This window comes from Nicotiana tabacum, chromosome 12, assembly GCF_000715075.1.
Source record: "Nicotiana tabacum cultivar K326 chromosome 12, ASM71507v2, whole genome shotgun sequence".
NCBI classification, from domain to species: Eukaryota; Viridiplantae; Streptophyta; class Magnoliopsida; order Solanales; family Solanaceae; genus Nicotiana; species Nicotiana tabacum.
Genome location: NC_134091.1, coordinates 11,218,406 through 11,241,347, shown reverse-complemented (window position 1 = coordinate 11,241,347; position 22,942 = coordinate 11,218,406). Strand labels below are relative to the sequence as shown.

General features: G+C 34.2%; 2 protein-coding genes across 6 annotated transcripts; one reads left to right on the top strand and one right to left on the bottom strand.

Annotated features, from left to right (window-relative positions):
• Positions 1-4,764: 4,764 nt before the first annotated feature.
• On the bottom strand, positions 4,765-8,712 carry LOC107824000 (agglutinin). The gene is made up of 5 exons (XM_016650722.2): positions 8,603-8,712; positions 7,783-8,004; positions 6,960-7,289; positions 6,200-6,433; positions 4,765-5,214 (listed from the first exon to the last, which is right to left on the bottom strand). Exons 1-5 carry the CDS (start codon positions 8,603-8,605, stop codon positions 4,966-4,968), a joined length of 1,038 nt encoding a protein of 345 aa, XP_016506208.1. The 5' UTR covers positions 8,606-8,712; the 3' UTR covers positions 4,765-4,965.
• A 3,492-nt stretch (positions 8,713-12,204) lies between these two features.
• LOC107800665 (uncharacterized) lies at positions 12,205-22,855 on the top strand. Of its 5 annotated transcripts, none has more exons than XM_075226142.1 (18): positions 12,227-12,843; positions 13,890-13,977; positions 14,690-15,000; positions 15,495-15,572; positions 15,709-15,929; positions 16,933-17,025; positions 18,734-18,817; positions 19,057-19,173; positions 19,342-19,447; positions 19,528-19,590; positions 19,682-19,735; positions 20,051-20,108; positions 20,626-20,702; positions 21,217-21,287; positions 21,817-21,877; positions 22,007-22,066; positions 22,286-22,348; positions 22,442-22,855. In XM_075226142.1, the coding sequence occupies exons 3-18, from the start codon at positions 14,719-14,721 to the stop codon at positions 22,562-22,564; spliced, it is 1,611 nt and encodes a 536-aa protein (XP_075082243.1). In that variant the 5' UTR covers positions 12,227-12,843; positions 13,890-13,977; positions 14,690-14,718; the 3' UTR covers positions 22,565-22,855. The 5 variants fall into 5 exon arrangements, with proteins under 5 accessions (XP_075082242.1, XP_075082243.1, XP_075082241.1 ...); XM_075226144.1 differs by having other exon boundaries at positions 12,300-12,843; positions 14,738-15,000; XM_075226143.1 differs by lacking the exon at positions 12,227-12,843 and adding an exon at positions 13,337-13,418.
• The last annotated feature ends 87 nt before the right edge of the window (positions 22,856-22,942 follow it).

Below are 22,942 nucleotides of genomic sequence, written 5' to 3'. Positions count from 1 at the left end.
CATCCAAAAGTTATTATTATTATTATTATTATTATTATTATTATTATTATTATTATTATTATTATTATTATTATTATTATTATTTTATTTTTGGGAAGAGCGTGCAAAAATTAGGTATTCACAAGTAACCCTTACACAAATTTCCAAATATCTTCTTCAAAGAGGTTGGTAGCTTATCGTTGATAAAAAATGGTTAAAAGTTGTCACGACCTAAAATCCCACCACAGGCGTCGTGATGGCACTTAGTCTCTAAAACTAAGTAAGCCGCTTATATAACAATACAAGCATTTTTTTCAATACAAGTGTCAACACTAACAACAGAAATATTCAACAAATAACCTCCCAAGACTGGTAATACTGAGTCACGAACTCTAACTGAATACATGGAATGATCTCGAGGACCGAATGTACAATACTGTTCGGATAAGAAATTAACAATACAATAAAAATGGAAAGACTCCAAGGGGCTGCGACGAGCAAGCAGCTCTACCTTGAATACTTGCGATCACACTTTAACTCTGTCCGAGTCTGATATATTCAATACCTGACTCTGCACAAAAAAAATATACAGAAGTGTAGTATGAGTACACCACAGTCGGTACCCAGTAAGTATCAAGACTAACCTCAGTGGAGTAGTGACGAGGTACAGTCAAGACACTCACTAGTCTAATAACCTGTGCAATATAGTATACAAAAATAATAGAAAATAAATAACAATGATGGCAACACTAATCAACTAGTGGTATATACAGCAGGGCAACAAGAACACCATTAATATTGCTCAACAAATAATGAATACAAGTACAACCAATTAATCAAGTCCTTCAAATATAAATCTTTCGCCTATATGCTTTTCAAATAATAATCTTCATGATATAATACTTTCCAATAAATATATTTCGAATATACTCCCTTCAAGTAATTATCTTTTAAATATAATTCTTTCAAATAAATCTCTTTCAAATATAATTCCTTCAAATAAATATCTTCAAATATAATTCCTTCAAATAAATATCTTTCAAATATAATTCTTTCAAATAAATATCACCGTGTGACACCTCATTTAACTTTCATGGTGTGAGAAATACATTCAATATATCACATCAAATGACACAGCAATACCTTCGTGCACTTGTCTCATTCTCACCCAATATATATATGTAGATCAAATCAATTGACACGGCAACACCCTTCGTGCATTTATCTCTTTCTCACCGTGCATACATATAACAATACCTACTAGGTGGGAGAAGTGCCAATAACAATAAAAGAAATAAAGTGGGAGGCACACAGAAAGCAACAACGACTACAAGTCACATAGAAAACGTAGGTGCACAATAACATCTCAAGATAAAGGCCTGAATGAACACACAGCGAAAAGATATCACAATATAATGTATGTCTCTTATCCTCGCCTGCACGGAAACACCCTTCGTGCCATGAACATATGATAATATAAAAATAATGGCACGGCCTCACCCTTCGTATTTTTACTCTCATCCTCATCTGATAATATAAATGAAATGGCACGGCATCACCCTTCGTGCTTTACACTCTCAATGGCACGGCATCACCCTCCGTGCTTTACACTTTCAAATGGCACGGCATCACCCTTCGTGCTTTATACTCTCCCTCACATGATAATGTATATGAAATGGTACGACATCACCCTTCGAGCTTTACACTCTTCCTTACCAAGCACATGAATATCATTAACAAGTAAGGTAGGAAGCATAAATAACATCAAGAAGAGTGTTTAGACGACAACACAATACAATAATTCATATCACAATTTGCTCACTAACCACAACCAAACTCCAAAGATGTAGCACAATCAATAAATTTCTCAACAAGTAGCCCAAGTCTCCACACAACGTATATAAAACCTCAAAAACAACAATATAGATGGAAACAATAATTGAGCATAGTACAACACTTTCTTTAATCTCAATTTTTAGATAAAAATATTAATACCTCTTTTAAACTTATTTAATCAATTATTTGTAGATGAAAAATCCATAATATAATTATTTTCAATAAATATCAAATCAACAACTCACGGAATTCACATAAAAATTGAAACGACAATCACACTCAATTATCATATAAAAACAAATTCGACAAACAAGGAATGAGGTATGACAAATAAAGGATTTAATAAATGTCAATAATTATCCAATTTACGATACAAAAATGCCTAAGACTTTAACCCAATAAATTTTGCACATATAAGCCCGAGTACGTACTCGTCACCTCGCGTACACAGCTTTCAATCATACAACTTTCACATAAGACTCAATGCCTCAGGGAAAATTCCCCCACTCAAGGTTAGGCAAGATACTTACCTTTTTGAAGATAGGCTGATATTCTAAAATCACCTTCTTGCTTGAATTGACCTCCGGATAACTCAAATCTAACCAAATTAATTGTATAACTTTATTAAAATTCATCAGAAATAATTCCGGATAATAAAACGTCAACTTAAAATTTTGCATTAAAACGTTAACCAAAGTCAACGTGGGGCCCGCCTCTCGGAACCTGACATAATTTTTACGAAATTCGATCACCAATTCCGTTACGAGTTCAACCATACAAAAATTATCAAATTCCGATGTCAAATGGGCCTTCAAATCTTATTTTTGTTTTTGGAAAGTTTTACAAAAATTTCAATTTCTTTCATCTAAATCCGAAATAAATGATGAATATAGACATGGATTTATGAAATATAATCACTCTTGGTTATAGAACACTTATCCAATGAATTTCTTGAAAAATCCACGAAAAATTGTCACAAACCGAGCTCCCAAAGTCCAAATGTGAAATAATACCCAAACCCTCGGTTATATAGTACAAGAATCTGATCCCCATTGTGCTGACCGCACATTCTTTTGTGCGGTCGCACATCCCAGGAGCTGCGGTCGCACTCCAATTTGTGCGGCCGCACTTTAGCACTCTACATTACCAGGCTTCAGTAAAATGCCCATAACTTTATGTACAAATGATTCATACTATACCATTTTGGAAATTAGATTCAAAGCGCTACAACTTTCATTTTTGAATCATCTCTAAATTCGTTGTATATTAAAAGATATAAGCATCCGAAGTCGGACCATCGAACCTGCAGAACCCCCTGAAGTGTGGCTGGTCCACACTTTTCCTCTGAAGTGGGGTCGCACATAAAATTGTGCGGTCCGCACTTGTCCTCTATAGTCCGCACTTTTCCAAAAGTTTCAGAACAATATTAGAGTGCCGAAATGTCCAGACTCGCTCAAAACTCACCCCGAAACTCATCCGGAACCTCCCGGATACAAACCATATATGAATTTCAATAATAAAATATGGACCTGCTCACGCACTCAAAACACTAAAAAGAGTTAGTCTTGACCCGATATTGACCATGGTCAAACTCCCAAATTTCTTAACTTTACTAATCTCTCAACCAATGATCCAAAAATACACCCAAGCCTCTTGGGACCTCAGTAAAATATACCAGCACGTCCCAAAATACAATACGAACTTAGTGGAGATTTCAAATCATTTCGAAATTACAAATCGCGCCTCGAATCGAATTATGAGTGTTCAAATCTTCCAACTTCTATATTTTACGCTGAAACGTATCAAATCAATCCGGAATGACTTCAAATTTTGCACACAAGTCATAAATGACATAATGTATGTATTTCAATTTTTCAGAATCGGATTTCGGCCCCAGTATCAAAAAGTCAACTCCCTGGTCAAACTTCCAAACTTAAATTTCTATTTTAGCCATTTCAAGCTTAATTTAGCTACGTGCATCCAAATAATTTTCCGGTCAAGTTCCTAAGTCCAAAATCTCCATACATAGCTATTGGAATCATCAAAACTCAATTACGGAGTCGTTTGCTCAAAAGTTAACTCTCCGGTCAACTCTTTTCTTTTAAGCTTCTTAAATAAGAATTGTTCTTCCAATTTGATCCTGAATCATCCGAAAATTAAACTCGACCACACACGCAAGTCATAATACACATCACAAAGTTTTTTGGGACCTTAAGTCGTTGAATGAGACACTAATTCATAAAACAACAAGTTGGGTCGTTACAAAAGCATAATTAGATTGCAGAACAATGCATTAAAATTAGAATGCACAATTTTTTATATTTATGTCGCAAGGAAGAAGAGGTGCTCCTACTAAAGATTTTTGGTTGTTAATGAAAAGTTTGTATTTCATTTATAGAAATATTTATTCTCTCAACATACAACTAACAATAATTTAAATGTTTTTATTTGTGTAATTAGTAGTGTTAAGAAGAATTTACGTAATTCTAATTTAAACTTTAATTCTAATTTTTAATACTCTTTTTAACTTTTTAATTAGATAAAACTTAAATGAGTTATATTGGTAATATATATATATATATATATATATATATATATATATATATATATATATATATATATATATATATATATATATATATATATATATATATATATATATAGAGAGAGAGAGAGAGAGAGAGAGAGAGAGAGAGAGAGAGAGAGAGAGAGAGAGAGAGAGAGAGAGATGTAAACACAAATGTAAGTTTTTTGTAAGTGTAATATTTCTCATAGTAAAGACGAAACAACATCTAATTCGCTATCAGTTGCTAATCTTTTTGTAAATTTATTGATATTTTTAAGATAACGCGAAGTGCGGATAAATTTACTAGTATTAATAGTAAAACTCAAAAATCCATATTGTCTTTTGAAGCGAACCCCATCAAACAAATCATTCACAAAATATTGGAAGAGAACCAAAACATACATTATCAATTCGTCAATTTCTTTTCGAACAATATCAGGTGGACGCCACAAAGAAGTTTGAAGCCACAATAAGTTTCTCCAATATATAAATTTTTATAGACAACAAGAAATATTTAAAGTGTTAAAATCTACGCTTTGACTGTGAGTGTCCACTTTTCATTATTACCTTTGCTATTCACATACTTAGAAATATTCCATATGAACACCAATTGCATTTAGGAAAACACCACTTTTCCCATGAAAACCAACGATCTTTCCTCTAGCAGCTGAAGAGCTAAAATAAGTTCCAATTTCAGTTCCATAGGGTCCATATTTTCCTTTATTTGTATAAAATGCAATCTGTCTTATTGTGTCTAGGCCCCCATTATCATCCACTGGACTATAAAATCCTTCAATTCCAACCAATATCTCACTTTCACCATCAATATGTATCTGCATATCAAATCTCAAACGAGTTAGAATCAACTACATTCATTCCTTTTTGTTCAAGTAATTTCATTATTTAGATGATTAATTGTGAGGATCAAATGGGCGGGTTGGGTTGATTTTAGGCGGGTTAAAATATTTATGCATGGCGAAAGGGGCATTGGAATGGTCTTATCTCCTGAATATTCAGACAATAAAAAGAAAAACGAAAAAAATAAAATTGAGACAGTTATGAATTCCATTCAGTTTTCTTTCTTGATCGAACATCCCAAAATTCAGTTATTTCGATAGATTAAAAGATCCTGAATGGAATGATTTTTGAATATCGGTTTATTAGTAAAAAAAAACCTTCTCCAACTTTTGAATTGTCGAAACAAGCTAAGTCAATAAATGGGCGAGTCAATGGCTCACTCAAAAGTTACTTGGGCCGAGTTGGGTTGGGTCAAAATGAGCTAAAACTTGTAGCCCAACCCGTCCAACTCTTATCAAGCTTTAATTAATATGTTTGTTATTATGATTTGTTTAATTATCAAATAAGACTTTTTTTCTTTTGTTATGGTTATATATAACATATCAAACAAAAAAGAATTATTTTAAAGATATTCTAGCAAAATTACTCATGGATCAATATGGGTTAAAAATCAGCCCAACTTTAGATGGATTGAGATGGGGTGAGTCAAGATGACATGAGTTCAACAAATAGGCGAGTCAAAGAACGGTCCAACCTTGGACGGGTTAAATAGGTTTGGGCTCAAATTGTCATCCATAATTAATTGTAGACTACTTTTACGAACTATTGTAGCCTTCTTTATTTAGCCTTGAGATAAAAACAACAACCCAGTAAAATCCCAGAAGTAAGGGGTTTCGGGAGGGTAGTGTGTACGCATATCTTACCCCTACCCCCATAGAGTAGAGAGATTGTTTCCGATAGACCTTCGGCTCAAAAAAACGAAAAAGAAGAAAGAGATAAAAAGAGGATATTAATTCATACCTTTCTTATTGTGTCATTCCCAGCTCCAAGACCACCATGAAGTTGGGACCAAAATGATGTTTTATCTTTCTTTTCATACTCAATTTGAATTCCTGATATAGCTGAGATATGCAAATTCATATGAACGCGCACTTGTTTGATAGTAGAAAATACTCCATCGTCCCAACCTTTTCCACTATATCCTCCCCAAGATCCAGGACTTCTTGGCACAATAGTCTTCATCACGTCCATTTTCTGTTTGCAACGTGATATATAATGTTTAAAAAAGGTGAAAATTATATCGTTATAAGTGTCATATTAATTAAAGTACTTTATCCAGTATAACGATAAATTAACTAAAACTTACTCATTGTAACAATAAAGCTACTATACTATTTTTTTTTTTTTGTAACATTACAGTAACTAAAATTTACCGATTAAAATGATAAAACCTACCTATTAAGGTGGATTTATTGTTATGAAATGTATAGTTTCTGTCATAGTGGGTAAGTTGTGATTACTTTAATGCAGTAAAAGGGCAACCCGGTGCACTAAGTTCTTGTTATGCGCCGGATCCGGGAAAGAGCCGGATCACAAGGGTCTATTGTACGCAGCCTTACCTTACATTTCTGCAAGAGGTTGTTTTCACGGCTCGAACCCGTAACCTACTGGTCACAGGGCGGCAACTTTACCAGTTACACTAAGGCTCCCCTTCACTTTTAATGTAGTAAGTGAAATGAAATTTATCCATATTTAAATTAAGAGAAAAAGTAATATGTACATCATGGATTTCAATTTCTTCAACCATAGGTTCATTCGGCTCAATTTTTTCGGCTTGAGGTTCCTTTGCCGAAGTGGGAGGAGTAAGCTTCTGCAAATAAACACCAATAGCATCAAGGTATAACCCAGAACGGCCGTGAAATCCAACAATAGCTCCACCTTCTTTCATCACAAGTGAAAATGGGGTTCCACCACCCTCAGTACCAAATGGTCCATAATTCTTTGCATTAGTTATAAAACTTAGAGATTTCACAATCAAATGGCTGCCATGATGTCCCAATGTTCCTTTTATGCCTGTCAAATATTCCAACGGTGTTGCCTCAATATTAACCTGACATTGGCGCAAATCACATATGGTTTAAATTAGTAGTGAAACCAAGAATTCTAACAAAGATTTTAAAAAGTGCTAGAACATCTCTCGTAAGGTTTGTAATTTATGACCTAAACAAGTTTAAATCACCTTTGTCACTATATTAGAAGCTTCCCATACATCGAGAGAATTCAATTAATTTATATTTATATATACAAACAAATTTTGCTTTTAGCCTTTTTGCACAATGTATAATTATCCGATGAAGAGAATTCAATTGAGCTTCATCCTCGAGCTCGAAGGATGCCTATAGTCAAATCAACATATAATACCTCTCCAGTCTTTTATCAACAACTACAATAATTATTGCTATAAGGTTTTCAACTATAATCTTTTTAATTGCACTAATAATACTAAAAAGAATTATTTTGTCATGTGACATGACACAAAATTAGCTTGAGAAGAATGTGCCAAACATGTGAAAATAATATTTTGGCCACAGTTTGTGACCTACCTTGTCTCTTCGACCTCCCCCATTGCCACCAAACTTTGGTGAATCAACTATGGTACTTTCTTTAGTAACGGTTCTGAACATGATAGAATCTATAATAGATCCATGGGCAATGACTATTTCTTTAATGGGACTTTTTAGCTTGTAATTCCACTCTGATCCACCTTTGCCTCCCCACGGCTCCACCAATATTGACTCCCCTTCATCATAACTTACTTGATTTCCCTACACATACATATCAAATCATTGACTTCATTATCAAATAAATAGATAATAAATAATAAAGATATGGGGGATGCCTAGGCAGTGGCAGAACCAAAATTTATACAAGAGAATTCAAAAATAGGATGGTCATAGTTGAGATTTCAACCAATGACCTAAAGCAATTTTCGAACCCCCTTTACTACAATATCTGAATTTTTCTTCACGTCAAAGGGATTCAACAGCTCATATATAATCAAATAAAAAAATATTTTTACCCTATTTTTACAGTATAATTTTTCAACGAAAGACCTTCACTCTACGTAGTTCCGCGAGGAATGCCAAGGTGAGGAAGCATTTCAGTTAAAATATATGAATGCATGAAAGTAAAAGTCAGAGAGAGATAAACCTCAAATTTTATTAATTCTTATATAGGAATTTGTTGGAGCAATTTTGGCCTTATGTAGAAAGGTTACAGAGATCTCACTATCAATTTCATCCGGTGGAGTAGTAGTTATTGACTTATTTATTACTAGTAATATTGTTTTGCGTTGGAAAAACAAAATGGCAAAAAATAAAGAATGTAGACAGTTATAATGTAAAAGCAGAGAAGCAAAAGTACCATATATTTTGGTGATTTGCTGCGATTTTTGAAATGTTCCTTTTCTCCTAATATTTCGTATGCTTCACTTCCTGATCATCTCCTTTTAAGTTTTAAGTGTTCATTTTATATAAGGTGTTAGAAGAGTAACATACTAACACACTAGTTTTAAGAAAGGAATATGTGCTTGTTTAAGTATGAGGTGAAGTAAAGGAATTGTAGAGATGATTAAGCAAAGGAGGGAATAACAACTTATGTGAGAATTTTTGGTGAAGCTAAAAGTTATTTCTGTATATGTATATATCAACTTGCGGTTGTAGAGTTATTTTTGGTAGGAAACGCTTTGTCCCTAGAGAATTCGGGTTAGTCAAAATATGTATCAGGACATCGGGCGAGTAACAAAAAAAAATGCTCTTCCAAAATGAAAATTTGAAAGAAATTTCTCCTCCAGATTGTTAAAATGTTTTCTTCAATAGCATTAGTCTAGAAAACAAATTTTAAATTAAAAGCTTTTACAGAAAAAGATTTTGTATCTAATTAAATCCATTCGGGTTGAAACAACAACAACAATAACAAATTCAGTGTAATCTCACATATTGGGGTCTTGGGTAGAATATACGCAGATCTTACTAGGTCCTACTTTGTGAAGGTAAAGAGTCACTTAATAATTTAATATTGTTTGTTTCTTTTAATTCATAAATATGGTTATTGGTCAAAGTTCCTTTTACCGTCAATAAGTTCTGTATTTAAGTCAAAGTATTCATCTTGACCCAACTCTTTTTAGCCCGAGTAAACTTTAGACTGGGTTCCCGGCTTGATTAAAGGAAATTTTACCTCCTATAGCAAAGTTTTACACCTTATTTATTATAAATAAATATCCTTTTAAAATATTATTTTCTATAGCTACCTTTTAGGTTTTATAGCAAAATATGTATTTATGGTCACTTCCTACTTTTTAGCCATTACATACGCTGGGTAATATTTTTCTATCCTACTTTGTGTTCTTTCTCTCACAAGACCACCGTATAGTATACAACTTCAGAAACCAAGATCTCTCTCCACAATCTCTTTCTCTCTCTCAACGCCAGTCTCTTCTCTATGAATACAACCATGATTCTCCACTGATTCATCTCCATTGTTTCGCGAAATTTTCAAATTGTTTTTGCTCCAAAAAGCTGTGGTAAGTGTTAAAGTTGTTAGATTTTCGCTGATACATTGCTTCTTCTGATTCTCTTTACTAATTTTTTTAGAAATAATCACCATTGTTATGCTTTCACTAGAAAACTCGAAATTTCATCTCCAATGGCTGATTCAACAACTCACAAGAGGGTTACCCGATATTGAAACAAGCCCAATTTGAGAAATCTTCTAAAGAATCAACACTTTCTGATGCGGAAAAGAGAAGAAAACTTATGGATGATGATTCGGGGGTTAAGGGAAAAGATACTTTATTTTCATTGTATTCAATGTATCTCGTTGTATTCCATGTATTTCATCGTATTAATTGTCTTTAGTTTTTTCTACTTTTTCAATATATTCACTGTATTTAACTGTATTCAAGTTAAATACAGATTCAGGGGTTAAGGGAAAAGATACTTTATTTTCATTGTATTGCATGTATTACATTGTATTCATTGTCTTTAGCTTTTTCTATTTTTTCAATATATTCACTGTATTCAAGTTAACTATATAATTTCAAAGTTTCACTTTGTTTCACTATTTTGTTCAGCAGTATATATTCAGCAATATGTATTTAATGTATTGTAGAATGTATTCATATGTTTTTTAATTAATATAATTTATGTATTCAAATGTATCTGCAATATGTATTCATATGTTTTGCACTATAAATGACCTGCTATACTTCATGTATTCAATGTATTGTATGTACTTAACTGTATTCAATGTAAGTATATAATTTTAATATATAAATCTATTTGTAAAGATACCACTAAAAAAAGAAAGGATGGATTGAATCTCTGAAGATTGCTCTATTTTGGGGTGTTTTTGGACTGTGAATCTTTTCTATAACTAAAAATATAAATTTTGCGTGTTATAATTGAGTTTGTTGAGCTATATTAGGAGTCTATCGCGTTAATTGATACACTTACAGTTTTTAAACAGTTGTAGACCTTATTTTTCGCAGATTTCCGTTACTGTATTCACGAATACATCTCACGAATACATATGAATACAGTCTATGTTTAGCTGGACTTCCTTGTTTTTCGCCAAATTTTGCTATTGCATTCATGAGTACAGTAGCTCGAATACATCGAATAGCTCGAATACATCGAATATACTCTATAACAAGTGAAAACATAGCTATATGAAGTAATTAAGTAAATGATAGCTATAGCAAATTAACAGCTACTAAACAATAGTCATTTCTAAAAATTACTCTTTATTGATGAATAAATCTATTTTAACCCGCCCAAATTCAATTAAATCCGTCCATTTGTCTCCCCTATGTATAACTAATTCACCCATCTTTCTTTCCCCTGAGACCCTGAATGAACATCCGTTGTCATTCCAGCTATAATGGAGTATAATTTGTAAAAATCCTTTGTTTTTAATTAGACAACGACCTGGTGATGTTAATTGTTTTGACAAATGACAAATAAGAAACGAATGGTCTTGATTTGATTAATTTCTGCACGTGAATAAATGCAATGCAATTTATAGTACGTAATTTTTAAAGCCAAAAGCAAAGTGGACGATTAAGAACGATTAGACCAATAAAGAAGATTCTCGTGATCGGGTAATTAAGTTAAAATTTCCTTCCAATTACCAAAGATATGTTAAAATATTATTATTGATTAAAACTTTCTTGATTATAAGATTACTCTCCATTAAAAATGTGAATATATCTTAATTTTTTACCAATTGAGTCAAACTTTTATTTTTCTTTATTTAATTATCTGGTGTTCTGGTTCTATTCTCAAAGTTCGAATATGAATATTTCTAATTAAGCATAAAGAAACATTTATTATTTTACTATAATTTTTTGAATGGTTAAACTCCTTTCGTAATAAACACATGAATATTTACACTAATCTAATAAATATATAACACATATGTCTACTCCTCCTTGGTAGGGCGTATGAGATTGTATTGAATATAGTGTATTAAGTTTGATGAGATTAGTTATGTTGATATTATTTCTTATCGACTGTTTGGTTTGGTGTATTAAAAATAATATGTATTGCATAAATATGTTTTGAAAAATTATTGAATACAAAAATACCCTATGCATTCTTTTGAAAATGGTTTGGAAAAGGTTTTGAAAGGGCAATTTTGTCTTTATACATATTTATCTATATATTAAAAACTATGATATTGCTAATGTCATTATTTGCTAGGTATAAAAATAATATCAAATATAATGTATAACTAATATTAAGTTAAAAATAAAAAATTAATAATATTAAAACTAATACATTTATTATTTTCCCTTTACATCCTGCCAAACGATCCGTTATTATTAGTATACGTTTTATCACTGAGGATGAATATTCAGTAATGGAATAAAAAAACAAATATATATATATATATATATATATATATATATATATATATTACCGCGGTAAATTTAGGTAGCAGAAAAAACGGTCGCCTCTAAAATTGTAATGGCAGTGAAAATTTCACCAGTCTACATCCCGACCCCTAAACTAAATTACGCTTCCGCCTTCCGCCATTCTTCCTTCTACCACCACTTTCTGCGTCACTCTCCGGTGATTGACAGTCGGAACCCTAAACTTAAACCGCCACACGTGGCAACCCACCGTATAGTCACGTCATTTCCTTCAAGCTCACGATTCAGAAGAATTCGATTCCGTATAGAAATGGGAAACGGAATTCAATTCCCGTAATCCAAACAACCATTTTTCTAATCATAAATACAAAAGAAAAAAGTATATACAGTAGAATAGAATGAGAACTATCCGCTTCTGTAAATACTTTATGTTAAATTATATGTATGAAGGGGACAAGTTGTTGTAATGATCCTATAAGCATAAGAATAGCATCATTATCGGTAACAGCCACTTCGAATACTTTCTCTTCCAATTTTGAATCCCAAAAATGGCTATTTAAGTCGAAGATGCGAATTCCTAAGCGTTCAGTTTCTCTTTGTCTCTCTGTGTTCTCTCCTCCTCACCACCTCATTTCATCTCTTTCCAGAAGCTTCCATTTCCATTCCGGAATTCTCTGTTCTAAAAGTTCCGACTATTTCCCGGAAAGTGGGAAACCAGTTCGTCGTAAAGGTTGGTGCTTTTCTGTTCTTCTGTTTTTTTTTTATATTTATTTTTGACGTACTTTTATTGGTGTTTATAGCAATATTGAATTTGTGATTGTAGTAAAGGAATTAGCTTCTTTGGGCTTTAATATAGTGTTAAGAGCGCAACCTGTGATGTGTAGGTTAGGGGCACGCCACGAGCCTGGTTTGGTATTTAAGCTTATGCACCAAGTTTCAAACCTTGTGTTATTGGTCCTCGAGGATTTCTTGGTTATAAAAAAAATAGCTTCTTTTTCATTTTGTCATTTGGGTTTTGTAGGAGGGGGAGGGAGAGGGGGAGGGGGGTGGAGGGACGAGGGGTAGATGCTAGAAGGGAAAAAGTCCTCTTTAGCTACTTAATCATCTTTATTTTCATTAGCAAACTCAACACTGGTTTTCTAGAGCATGCTCTTGTTGTTACTTGAGGTGTTGTGCGGTCCTTTATTTATTTTTTCTAATGGTTTCTTAATTCTGTAGGAATGGGTTCTTTATGACCAAATCTATTGTGACTCAATAAAAAAATCATTGTAGCCTGGGATTTAGAGTTGTGTGGCATTTTTCATGGTAGTTGACTCTTCTTTGTTTAAGACTAAAAATGAATGAATGAATTCAGTTTATAATCTGTCATTTGAACTTTATTTTTCGTCTTAGTTTTGTTATTATGATGATTTATTTTGTCTGTGGAACTTCAAAATATTGAGAATTTTGGTTGTGCAACTGGTATGAGCTTGAACAAATTTTTTAAAGGAGCAGAATAGATTCTGTATCTGGGAAACTAGATTAGGTCCCGTTGAAAGCTGTTTTTTTAAATTTTTTTTGTTACTTTGATGTCCTTTCAATGTGGCAAAACCCGTGATCCATCTCTCTCGTTTCTTGTCTTAGTTTTGGTTTCTTACGAGCACTATTATGAGACTATGCTTCTTGAATAGTTGATCCAGAATAGACTGTTCTACTTACTAGTAGGTTATTTGGAGTTTGGCGCATATTAATAGGAGTTCGATTGTAACGAGTGAAATTCACTTTGGTGAAATATAGGTATTCATTGGAGCATATCTTGGAGTATAGGCTTACACGTTGGGACATAAATCTGGTGCTTTGAGTTGGTTTACAATTGTGATTAAAGGTAAGATACTAAGATTTTGGTTTTAGGATAGAGTCACTTCACTCAAAAGTATACTCCTTTTCTTACGGTTTTTGTTATTTTCCTACACTACCAAAGTTACTATCTGTAGTACTATTTTCCTCTACCTGAAGAAAGCTGAGAAGGTTGGTGTTGATGAGTTTGGTGTATGTTACTGTTATATCAGAGCTTGACATTTGGAATTTTGAAAACTCATTTTAGATGCGGCTGAGATTCACATTCAAAATTTCTCTTTGTACCTTCGCCTAATTTCCCTGCATGGTTTGTTATTAGTATACAGTGTTTGTGCAAGAGATGATTCTGATAAGGTTATGTAATCTAATATAAGATAATACTAACGTAAGATAGCAGTTGATGAATACCCATAATGAATTTTTAATCAATGAAGAAAGGCTTTAACTGAGTGATTGTGATCAAAGGCCAGAACGATATGCAACTCTTCATGGGTGCCAATTCTATAACTCTCATTTCTAAGGCTACATTTTGGCCTTGTCTTATTGAAACCAGCATTGGATTGGTCAAAAACTCTTTTTTTGGTTTGAGTTCTCTCTGTCAGTTCGTGTTGCTTTTCCTGTTCCTAAAGCATCGAACAGGAAGCCCCGTGAATGCTGCAATTTTCAGATTGGTAATGGAATTTGACAAGTTCATATACTATCCTCTACTAGCTAATTTTCATTATGATTATACCGTTCAGGGATTGATCAGTTACATTCAAGTTGTACAATGGATGGTGTTGGTGTAGATAACAGGACGACGCTGATTGAGAAGAGAAATGGTGCCAATGGTGGTCAACAATCCTGCATATGGTCATCTCCCGAAGGAGGGTGTGAAATTGACATAGGAAAGCAGATATTCTGCAACAGGTCCTTAAACATGAAAAGTATAGTTGCTGTTGGCTTTGACATGGATTACACCCTGGCGCAGTACAAACCTGAGACTTTTGAATCTCTTGCATATGAAGGCACTGTCAGAAAGCTAGTCTATGATTTAGGATATCCTCCAGAGGTTCGTGAAAATTACTATTAGTACTTTTATACGGAAAAGCCTCAATAAGAATTGATCAGAAATATCTATGTGCTAGTTCGTTGTCTCAATGTGCACTTATTCCTCGGGCACAATAAGATTATTCATCTTATTTTATGGATATTATGCTCAATGACATGTTATAGGTGTATTAGCATCACTTGTGACTTTTAGTGACCTAGAACCTGGTATTGGCATGTATATGTAGTGAGATATTATGTGTAATGTTGAGTTGAACGTTTTCGTTTTCATGATTTAGATATTGAATGTCCAACCTTATTCTGTCTTTGGTGTAAAAGCAGTTGGCTGTTTTAGGATCAATTGTTGACGGATGGTGATTGCCTTAAAAAATCACTGCTCATTTATTGTATGTGCTGGCGGTTTATTTGACTATTGAATCTGATGTTTCATTTTCATTATTACTGATGTCTGAAGTGATAACTGGAAAATTTTTCACCATGTTGGATGTTGTGTAGCTGTTGGAATGGTCATTTGATTGGAGCTATATGGTCAGAGGTTTGGTTCTTGATAAAAAGAGGGGGAATATATTAAAGGTTTGTCGCGACGTTGTCCTTGCATTGTAATTGTTTCCTGTCTTAATCATAAATTTCACTTCATCCTGGTTATGGTTGTAGTTGCACTTCTTTCTTATTTAAATATTCTTCCTTTTTCTGCTTGCTCATGTAACAGATGGACCGACACAAATATGTGAAAGTTGCTTACCATGGATTTAGGGAGATGTCCAAAGAAGATAAAGTTGCTACCTATGGCAATACCTTGCTTCGGGATTCATTTGATGAACCTGACTATGCACTTATTGATACCCTTTTCTCTCTGGCTGAAGCCTACTTATTTGCTCAGTTGGTGGACTTCAAGGACAAAAATCCGGGAAAAGTTCCTGAAAATGCAGAGTAAGAGAGTAACCAGAACTCTTTTTTTACCTTTTACGGACATTAATGTTAATCTGTATTTCTGCCAATGTGTTCTTTAATCCGGCTTTGCATGCATTTAATTTAAGTAGCGTCTCGTCATTTCTTTTTCTCTTTTCAATTAGCTAGGAGGTGTAAACACGGGATTAACAGATTTTCTTTTTCTCACAAATATTATCTACCAATCTATCTTTTTCTCACAATCTATCTACCAATCTAATTCTAGCTATCTGTTTTTGTAGCTCTCACTTGTAGTAGCTTTATTGAAGCAATTAGATTTCTTCAATGAGGATGCACCGTAGATATATCTTCAATAAGTGATTTCGTCTACTTTCAGCTTGTTCCATAGAGATGTTGTTCTATCTTTCAATTCAAGCAATTTTCCATGGTCTTGTCATCGTTTGTCAGTTGCTTCAAGATTTATATTGTCAGAAGTGTAAAATATTTAATATTTAAAATTTGTGACTAGTTCTTGTACCTTGGCAATTTGATATGTATGTGTCAGAATGCCCATGCAGCAATATGCTTTCGCAAGAATAACTTGGACTAATTTCATTGAACAGGAAGTTGCAGCTTATTTATGGAGGGTATGTGCATGCATGTGATGAATTGTTTACAATTTTTTCTTTTTTTTTGGAACCCTTGCTAAGCATCAGACCTTGTGCCCACACATGAATAAAATTTATTACTTTATCACAAAAGAAATGTCAGACCTTGTGCTAGGTTGTGGTTATGTTATAGGACGATTCTGTAGTTTTGAAGCTAATGCGGCTGCTCTCTGAGTTCAATCTTAGCATGGAATTCTATGGAAACATCTCATCTGAGCTACTATTTGGGGGGGGGGGGGGGGTTGTTATGGTGATAGTTGGCCTCTGGGTTACATTTACTAATATTCCTTCTGTGTTTTCACTGTCGCTGCTTTATTAACAGCAATTCTTCCTTCAGTACTCTACATGGTCTGCTTATTTGCTAACACTTCTTGCAGCTACTCTCGCATGTACAAGGATGTTAGAGCAGCAGTTGATTTGTGCCACCGTGATGGGACTTTGAAGCAGATGGTTGCAAAAGATCCAAAAAGGTATGGGCAACTGTTTTGTTGCTTCTGGAGAATGTACCATATTTAGTAATTAGTAGCTCTTTCATAGCCGGTGAAGGTAAGATATGGTGGACCTTAGGAAACAATACATGCTTGATCCTAGGGTGTTGGCCTTAAAATTAAATTTTTTCCCTCTTAGTTGTCGCACACGCACGTGTTATGTTTGTTTCTGTGGGTGATTTATTTCTCTACAGGCTTGCGTGATATGGTATCCCCAACTTTATCTTCTTTTCTTGTAACCCGTGTGATAGTTCCCTAATATGAAAACAAGGATTTTATTGAAAAGGAAAGGATATTAACAATTTTAATATTCTGAACGAGGAGTGAGAGGAAAACTTCAACCATCATGCACTCAGTTCAGAAGCCTTTTCTTCGCTCTTTCAATCTCTTATCAAATGTACTTTTTGTCCAACATTTTTTCCACAATCATTTACTTGTGTTGTTTTTTTCTTCTCACTTGCAATAACCAGTGTTATCAAAGGCGAAAAGCGCAAAAAAGCTCTAAGGTCCGTTGGGGCTTTAAGCGCAAATAAAGCGTGGGCTTTAATGAAAAAAGGCGCTACTGGAGAAAAAGTAAAAATATGTATATGTAGTCCAAGACTAATAATTATAATCATGAATAACAAATATATGGACAGAGAAATTGAAAAATTTTTTACGATAAAGTGAAATATCAAATGTTTAATGTCGCATTTTCAGGATTACACTCATTGGCAAGGAAAAATATGTCTTAGAGCCTTGATGCGACACTAAAACGCCCACAAAGCGAAACGAAGCGCTCAACATGTTTTGAGCCTCGCTTTAGGGCTTAAGTGCGCTTTAAGCGCGTCTTTGACAACACTGGCAATAATAAAAATGTTTCAGTTTTTAAAATATAGGTGATCGCAGAAGATTGGCGACGTCTCGTTGCCGTTCTTATAAGAATTATAAATTATCCTAGCTATCCTATCATTCACTAGTTAGGTTTAGGGGGAAAAAAGTAGCTGGAAGTAATCTCTCTCTTCTCTGTGAAAAGCTAAAGGCCAGTTGTAGGTGTGGTGCATGTAGGGCAGTAGAAGAGATAACTGTAGCAGACCATATTTCAGGAAATCTAGAAATCTTCAGTAGTTCCTGTCATTTATTTAAGGTGTGTAGCCTCAGTGCTTTTCTAAAACAGTAAAAGGAGAAAGGTAAACTAAGAAAAGAGAAGACTTAAAATCAAGAGGATCCAACACTGACTCAGAACCGATATGCTGAAATGTTTGACATCTTACCCATCTTCATTTCTGATTGATCAAAGAGCTAATCGTAATACTTTTAAATCTGACATCTTATGTACAGATCTAGTTTAATAGCTCTTTTGCTGCGGGTTTATCTAGGGACCATCTGTAGTCTGATTTCAAATCTTAAGATCGAATTAGAATTGGCTTCTAACACAGTAGGAGAAATTGGTTAAGAAATGTCTCTTAAATTAAATTAGAAAAGCTTTGAAGAGAGTGATGTATAAGCTTTGTCGCCTTAAGAATTTCAGGCTTGAGAGATGAGAATGGGTGGAGGCGTTGAGTAGTTGAGAACATCTTCTATGATCTTTAATTAATTAGAAATATGCAAACCCTATGGTGTTGTTATCCTTATTGTCTTGTATATTCTCATAATGCACTCCTTGTTTGACTAGTTTGTTTATATTGTTCTCTGCCGCTGCCACCATCAGATATATCAATGACAATACCTCAATTGTTCCGATGCTCAAAATGCTTAGAGAATCTGGACGTGCTACTTTCCTGGTAACAAACAGGTGATGCTTCTTTCATTTTTTGGTTTGTTTTTCTTTCATGGGAGTTTTTTTTTTTTTTTTTTTTTGGGGGGGGGGGGGGTGGGGGGGGGGGGGGGGGATGCTCTCTCTAAAGTCTTTATTAATAGCCGTATTGCCTAAATGGTTCTTCAAATTCCATCAATAACTTTTCCAGAGCTACTCATATTATTCTCTTTTGATGTTCTATGCATTTTAAACGGTTCCTAATCATATTTGTGCAGCTTGTGGGACTATACAAACATTGTTATGAACTTTCTCTGTGGGCCTTCACCTTCAGATGGATCGTCTACTTCCCGTTATGATTGGCTTCGGTACTTTGATATAGTCATCACTGGCAGGTCATTTTCTTTCCTTTAAACTTTCTTGAATATGCAGATGTGATTCTTTTGGTGCCAACCATATGCAGCCTTGTGTAGGGCAAATGCCTGTCGCTGTTTCCTTATCTAGCTATTGTTTGCAGAGTTATGATCACCCTGCTGACAAACAAGTACTTGATTTTTATGCAGTGCAAAACCAGGTTTTTTCCATGATGAAAACCGTGCAAATCTTTTTGAGGTTGAGCCTGAGAGTGGCATGCTTATTAACACTGATAATGGAACTCCTATGGCACAGGTCAGTGCAGAAAAACTTAGTTTTCCCTATGCCACTGCCTTGTCCATTTTGTTCATGTTCTGATTTGTCTGGTACATTAGGTGGGAAGCACTTCTATAAGATTGCCGTTAAAGAGCTTGAAGAAAGGCTGCAGAATTTACCAGGTGCGGATGCAGATATAATTTGTGCTGCTTAGTTTGTGGAATTTGATGGTTTGTGTAAAATGACTGTATATTTTTCCTAATTTCTCTTCAGGGGGGGAATGTTGGCCATTTGCATAAATTACTCTCAATTGAGTCAAGCTCACAGGTATTTTGCAAATTTTATATAGTCTTACTCTTGATTACTACTTTTTACTTCTTTCAGCATTCTTTTTTGTTAATGATTTACAATGTACGAGCACAAATGACATATCTTTAAATACTCAATGTGGCTGAAAGAGACAGCACTTAGCTTTGTCAGGAGTCTAATTTCACTCTAGGAAGTTGTGGAGAGAAGGAGTAGTGGATTTACGTGGTGTTATCATGAGCTTGGTCATGTATCTAATTGGGTGACAAAGTATGGTGTTTAATTTGCATTTTTTATTTACTTATTGGGATGTAACACATTGTTCTCTTCAATTAGGTTCTTTATGTTGGAGATCACATTTACGGTGATATCTTACGCAGCAAAAAGGTTTTGGGTATGCATTCTCCATTTCATTTGTTCCTCTTGCTATTTTCTGTCTCTTGTTTTTCATATATTGGTAAGGAGTTCTAATAAGGCTTCCGAACAACTTTCTAGTTCATCAAACTACGTAAGCAACTAATACATCCAGTATGTTAGAGCCATATTAGAACAATTATGATAAGTGATACTTGTATGCGTCAGATTTAATAAAAATAATTATAGGTGGGCATTTACATTATTTGTGACCATGTGTTACTAAAATCACTAAAGCAGTTGACTAGCTGCTCCTATATTTAAGCACTGATAATGATATTAAAAGAATATTCCAAGATTTTCAAAATCACTATTTTCATGGATGGAAAGAATATTAATATCCTCCAAATTTTCTCCCCAGTAGAGTTTTCCATGGTCATGGCTATCTCATATCCAACCCGTAGCTGCTCCTGCATACCTCTTTCTTTCTTTTTTCCCCCTTTGCTTCTTTTAATAGTTTGAATTATAGACTTTAGAATCTTATGATGTTTGAGCAGGTTGGAGAACAATGCTTGTTGTTCCAGAACTTGAGAGAGAAGTTGAACTTCTCTGGGAACTAAGGGACATGCGGAAGGTATATAAACATATCCTTCAGCTGTTTCTGTGTACTCCATTAGATTTTTCTGTACTTCATATGCTTTTTAGCTCTTTATACGTGAGAACATAATCAACAAGAATAACTAATTTGGCTTTGGAGAGCCTTTAGGCACAACTGTTCCCTCAACGTTGGACACTTTAACAACAGCTTTACCGGTCTTTTTGAGGTTTATCCTTGATTGGTATCTTACTTTAATCACATTTTTTCTCTTTTCTTATTAATTAGATCTTTTGATATATTTATAATTGGAAATTTCAGGGAAAAGCAGTTTTGTTGTCATCTAAGCAAATAACTTCCCTCCATAGCCATACACTAGTTATACGTGAAAATATTTTTTTCCTCTATGGTCTTTGAGCTAATGATGAAGCAAATGAATTATGTGTAAATTTATGGCATTTTACTTTACACCCGAAAATGTCTGCTTTATGTTATGCTACATGTTGATGGTAAATGGTAATATAAATAATTGCAATTTCACATTATTTTGCAGCAACTTCAGTTACTGAGGAGTCAGCGTGATCACATTGAAGATGAAACTCACCATCTTAAGTGGTCCCTCAAGTAATAATTCTCTCCCTTTCATTTTGAATTGTAGAGCTCATACTTGCATGGTTTTTTGGTTTTGCTCTTTATCTGTGTGACTCTTTTCATCTCTAGTCCCTTCTGCTAAGAAAGTAGGAGAAGAGAAAATTGAGGAGATAAAGAAGCAAAATCAAGGTGGTTGGAGAATTCATAAAACCGACTTCATAGTCTTGGATTGAGATTTAGTTGATTGAAGCTGGTCGGAGAATGACAGAGAAGAAGGAAGCCCTTTATTTGTGAATACAGACTTTCTGCCTCCATGAGACCTTATTCCAGTGTGGAGTAGTCTTATGACTGAGCAGTAACAAACAAGTTTCCCTTAAGTTGAGATATAAGAAGCCTTTTGTATGTGCATCTTGGACGAAGATCTTTGTCTGTTCTTAGAACCATTTTGACAGAGGATACTCCTATAATTGTGTGAAAAGAAAACTTTTGTATCATCAGAAATCAGCTCACTTTTAATTTTCCGTTTGTCTTGAATCATTTCATGAGCTGTTATATGCTTCAGGTCTGAAGATACTAATGATACCAGCAAGGAGAAGATGCTGTCCGAGCTTGACAAGCTGAAGGTTAGTTATTTCAAGATCTAGAAAGATAAATTTCAACCAACAGAAACAGTCCTATATCTAGTCAATCTCTCTATCTTGATATCTGTAATGGGGTTTAACTAATCTGGTTCTAATGGTGTCATTTTATAGTCTCAAAGTGAGGAGGTCAGGCTCAGTCATCAGCAGGCACAACGAGAATGTCACCAAAAGGTATGATTGTTAAAGAGACATAAGTTTTTTCAAATGTGGGATTATTTCTTTAGGGAACAGTTCATCCTTGTCTGGAGAAAACTGTAGTGAAAAATCTTTTAAATAATATGTAGTAATACATTATCTGGCTAGGCTTGGTATTAATAAATTGATTTAAATTTTCAAAATAGATAAATATTATACTTTCTCTTTGCTTATAAAGTCATCAAACATTTTCAGTTCCACAATGTCTGGGGACAACTGATGAAGACCGGCTATCAGAATTCTCGTTTCGCACATCAGGTACGATTAAATACTTGAGAAGTATCCTGCTCTTGGTGGGTTTGTGAAGTTCTCTTTACTTGAGAACTGAAGTTGCATTGTGTTGATTCATAGGTGGAGAGGTTCGCGTGCCTTTATACCAGCCAAGTGACAAACTTGAGCCTGTATTCCCCAGATAAGTACTATAGGCCGAGCGAAGATTTTATGCCCCATGAATTTGACATCCTCTCTATTTGAAGAAATCATATCAGCCAGGAGGCGCAGGCAGTGCATTTTGAAGAAGAGCTTTGCTCATTCTAACTTTTAGGTGCATCGACATGTTTTATATATTGAGTTCTTTGATTTAGGTCAGCTGGGAATGCAACCCTTTAAGTTGTACCAACGTAGAAAGTCTTTATGTTTTGTGGTTAAATAACTCAAATGTATCATATTTGTTTTGTGCTATCTCATATATGCACTCGCCTGATTGTGAATTTGCATTATATTCTCTATACTTTATAAGATTGCATGGATTTTACCGTGGTGGAATAGTTTGGATTTTCCAGCCTTAATCAGAATTTAGAGGTCACGAGTTCGAACCTATGACTAGGGGTGGCAAACGGGCGTGTCGAGTCA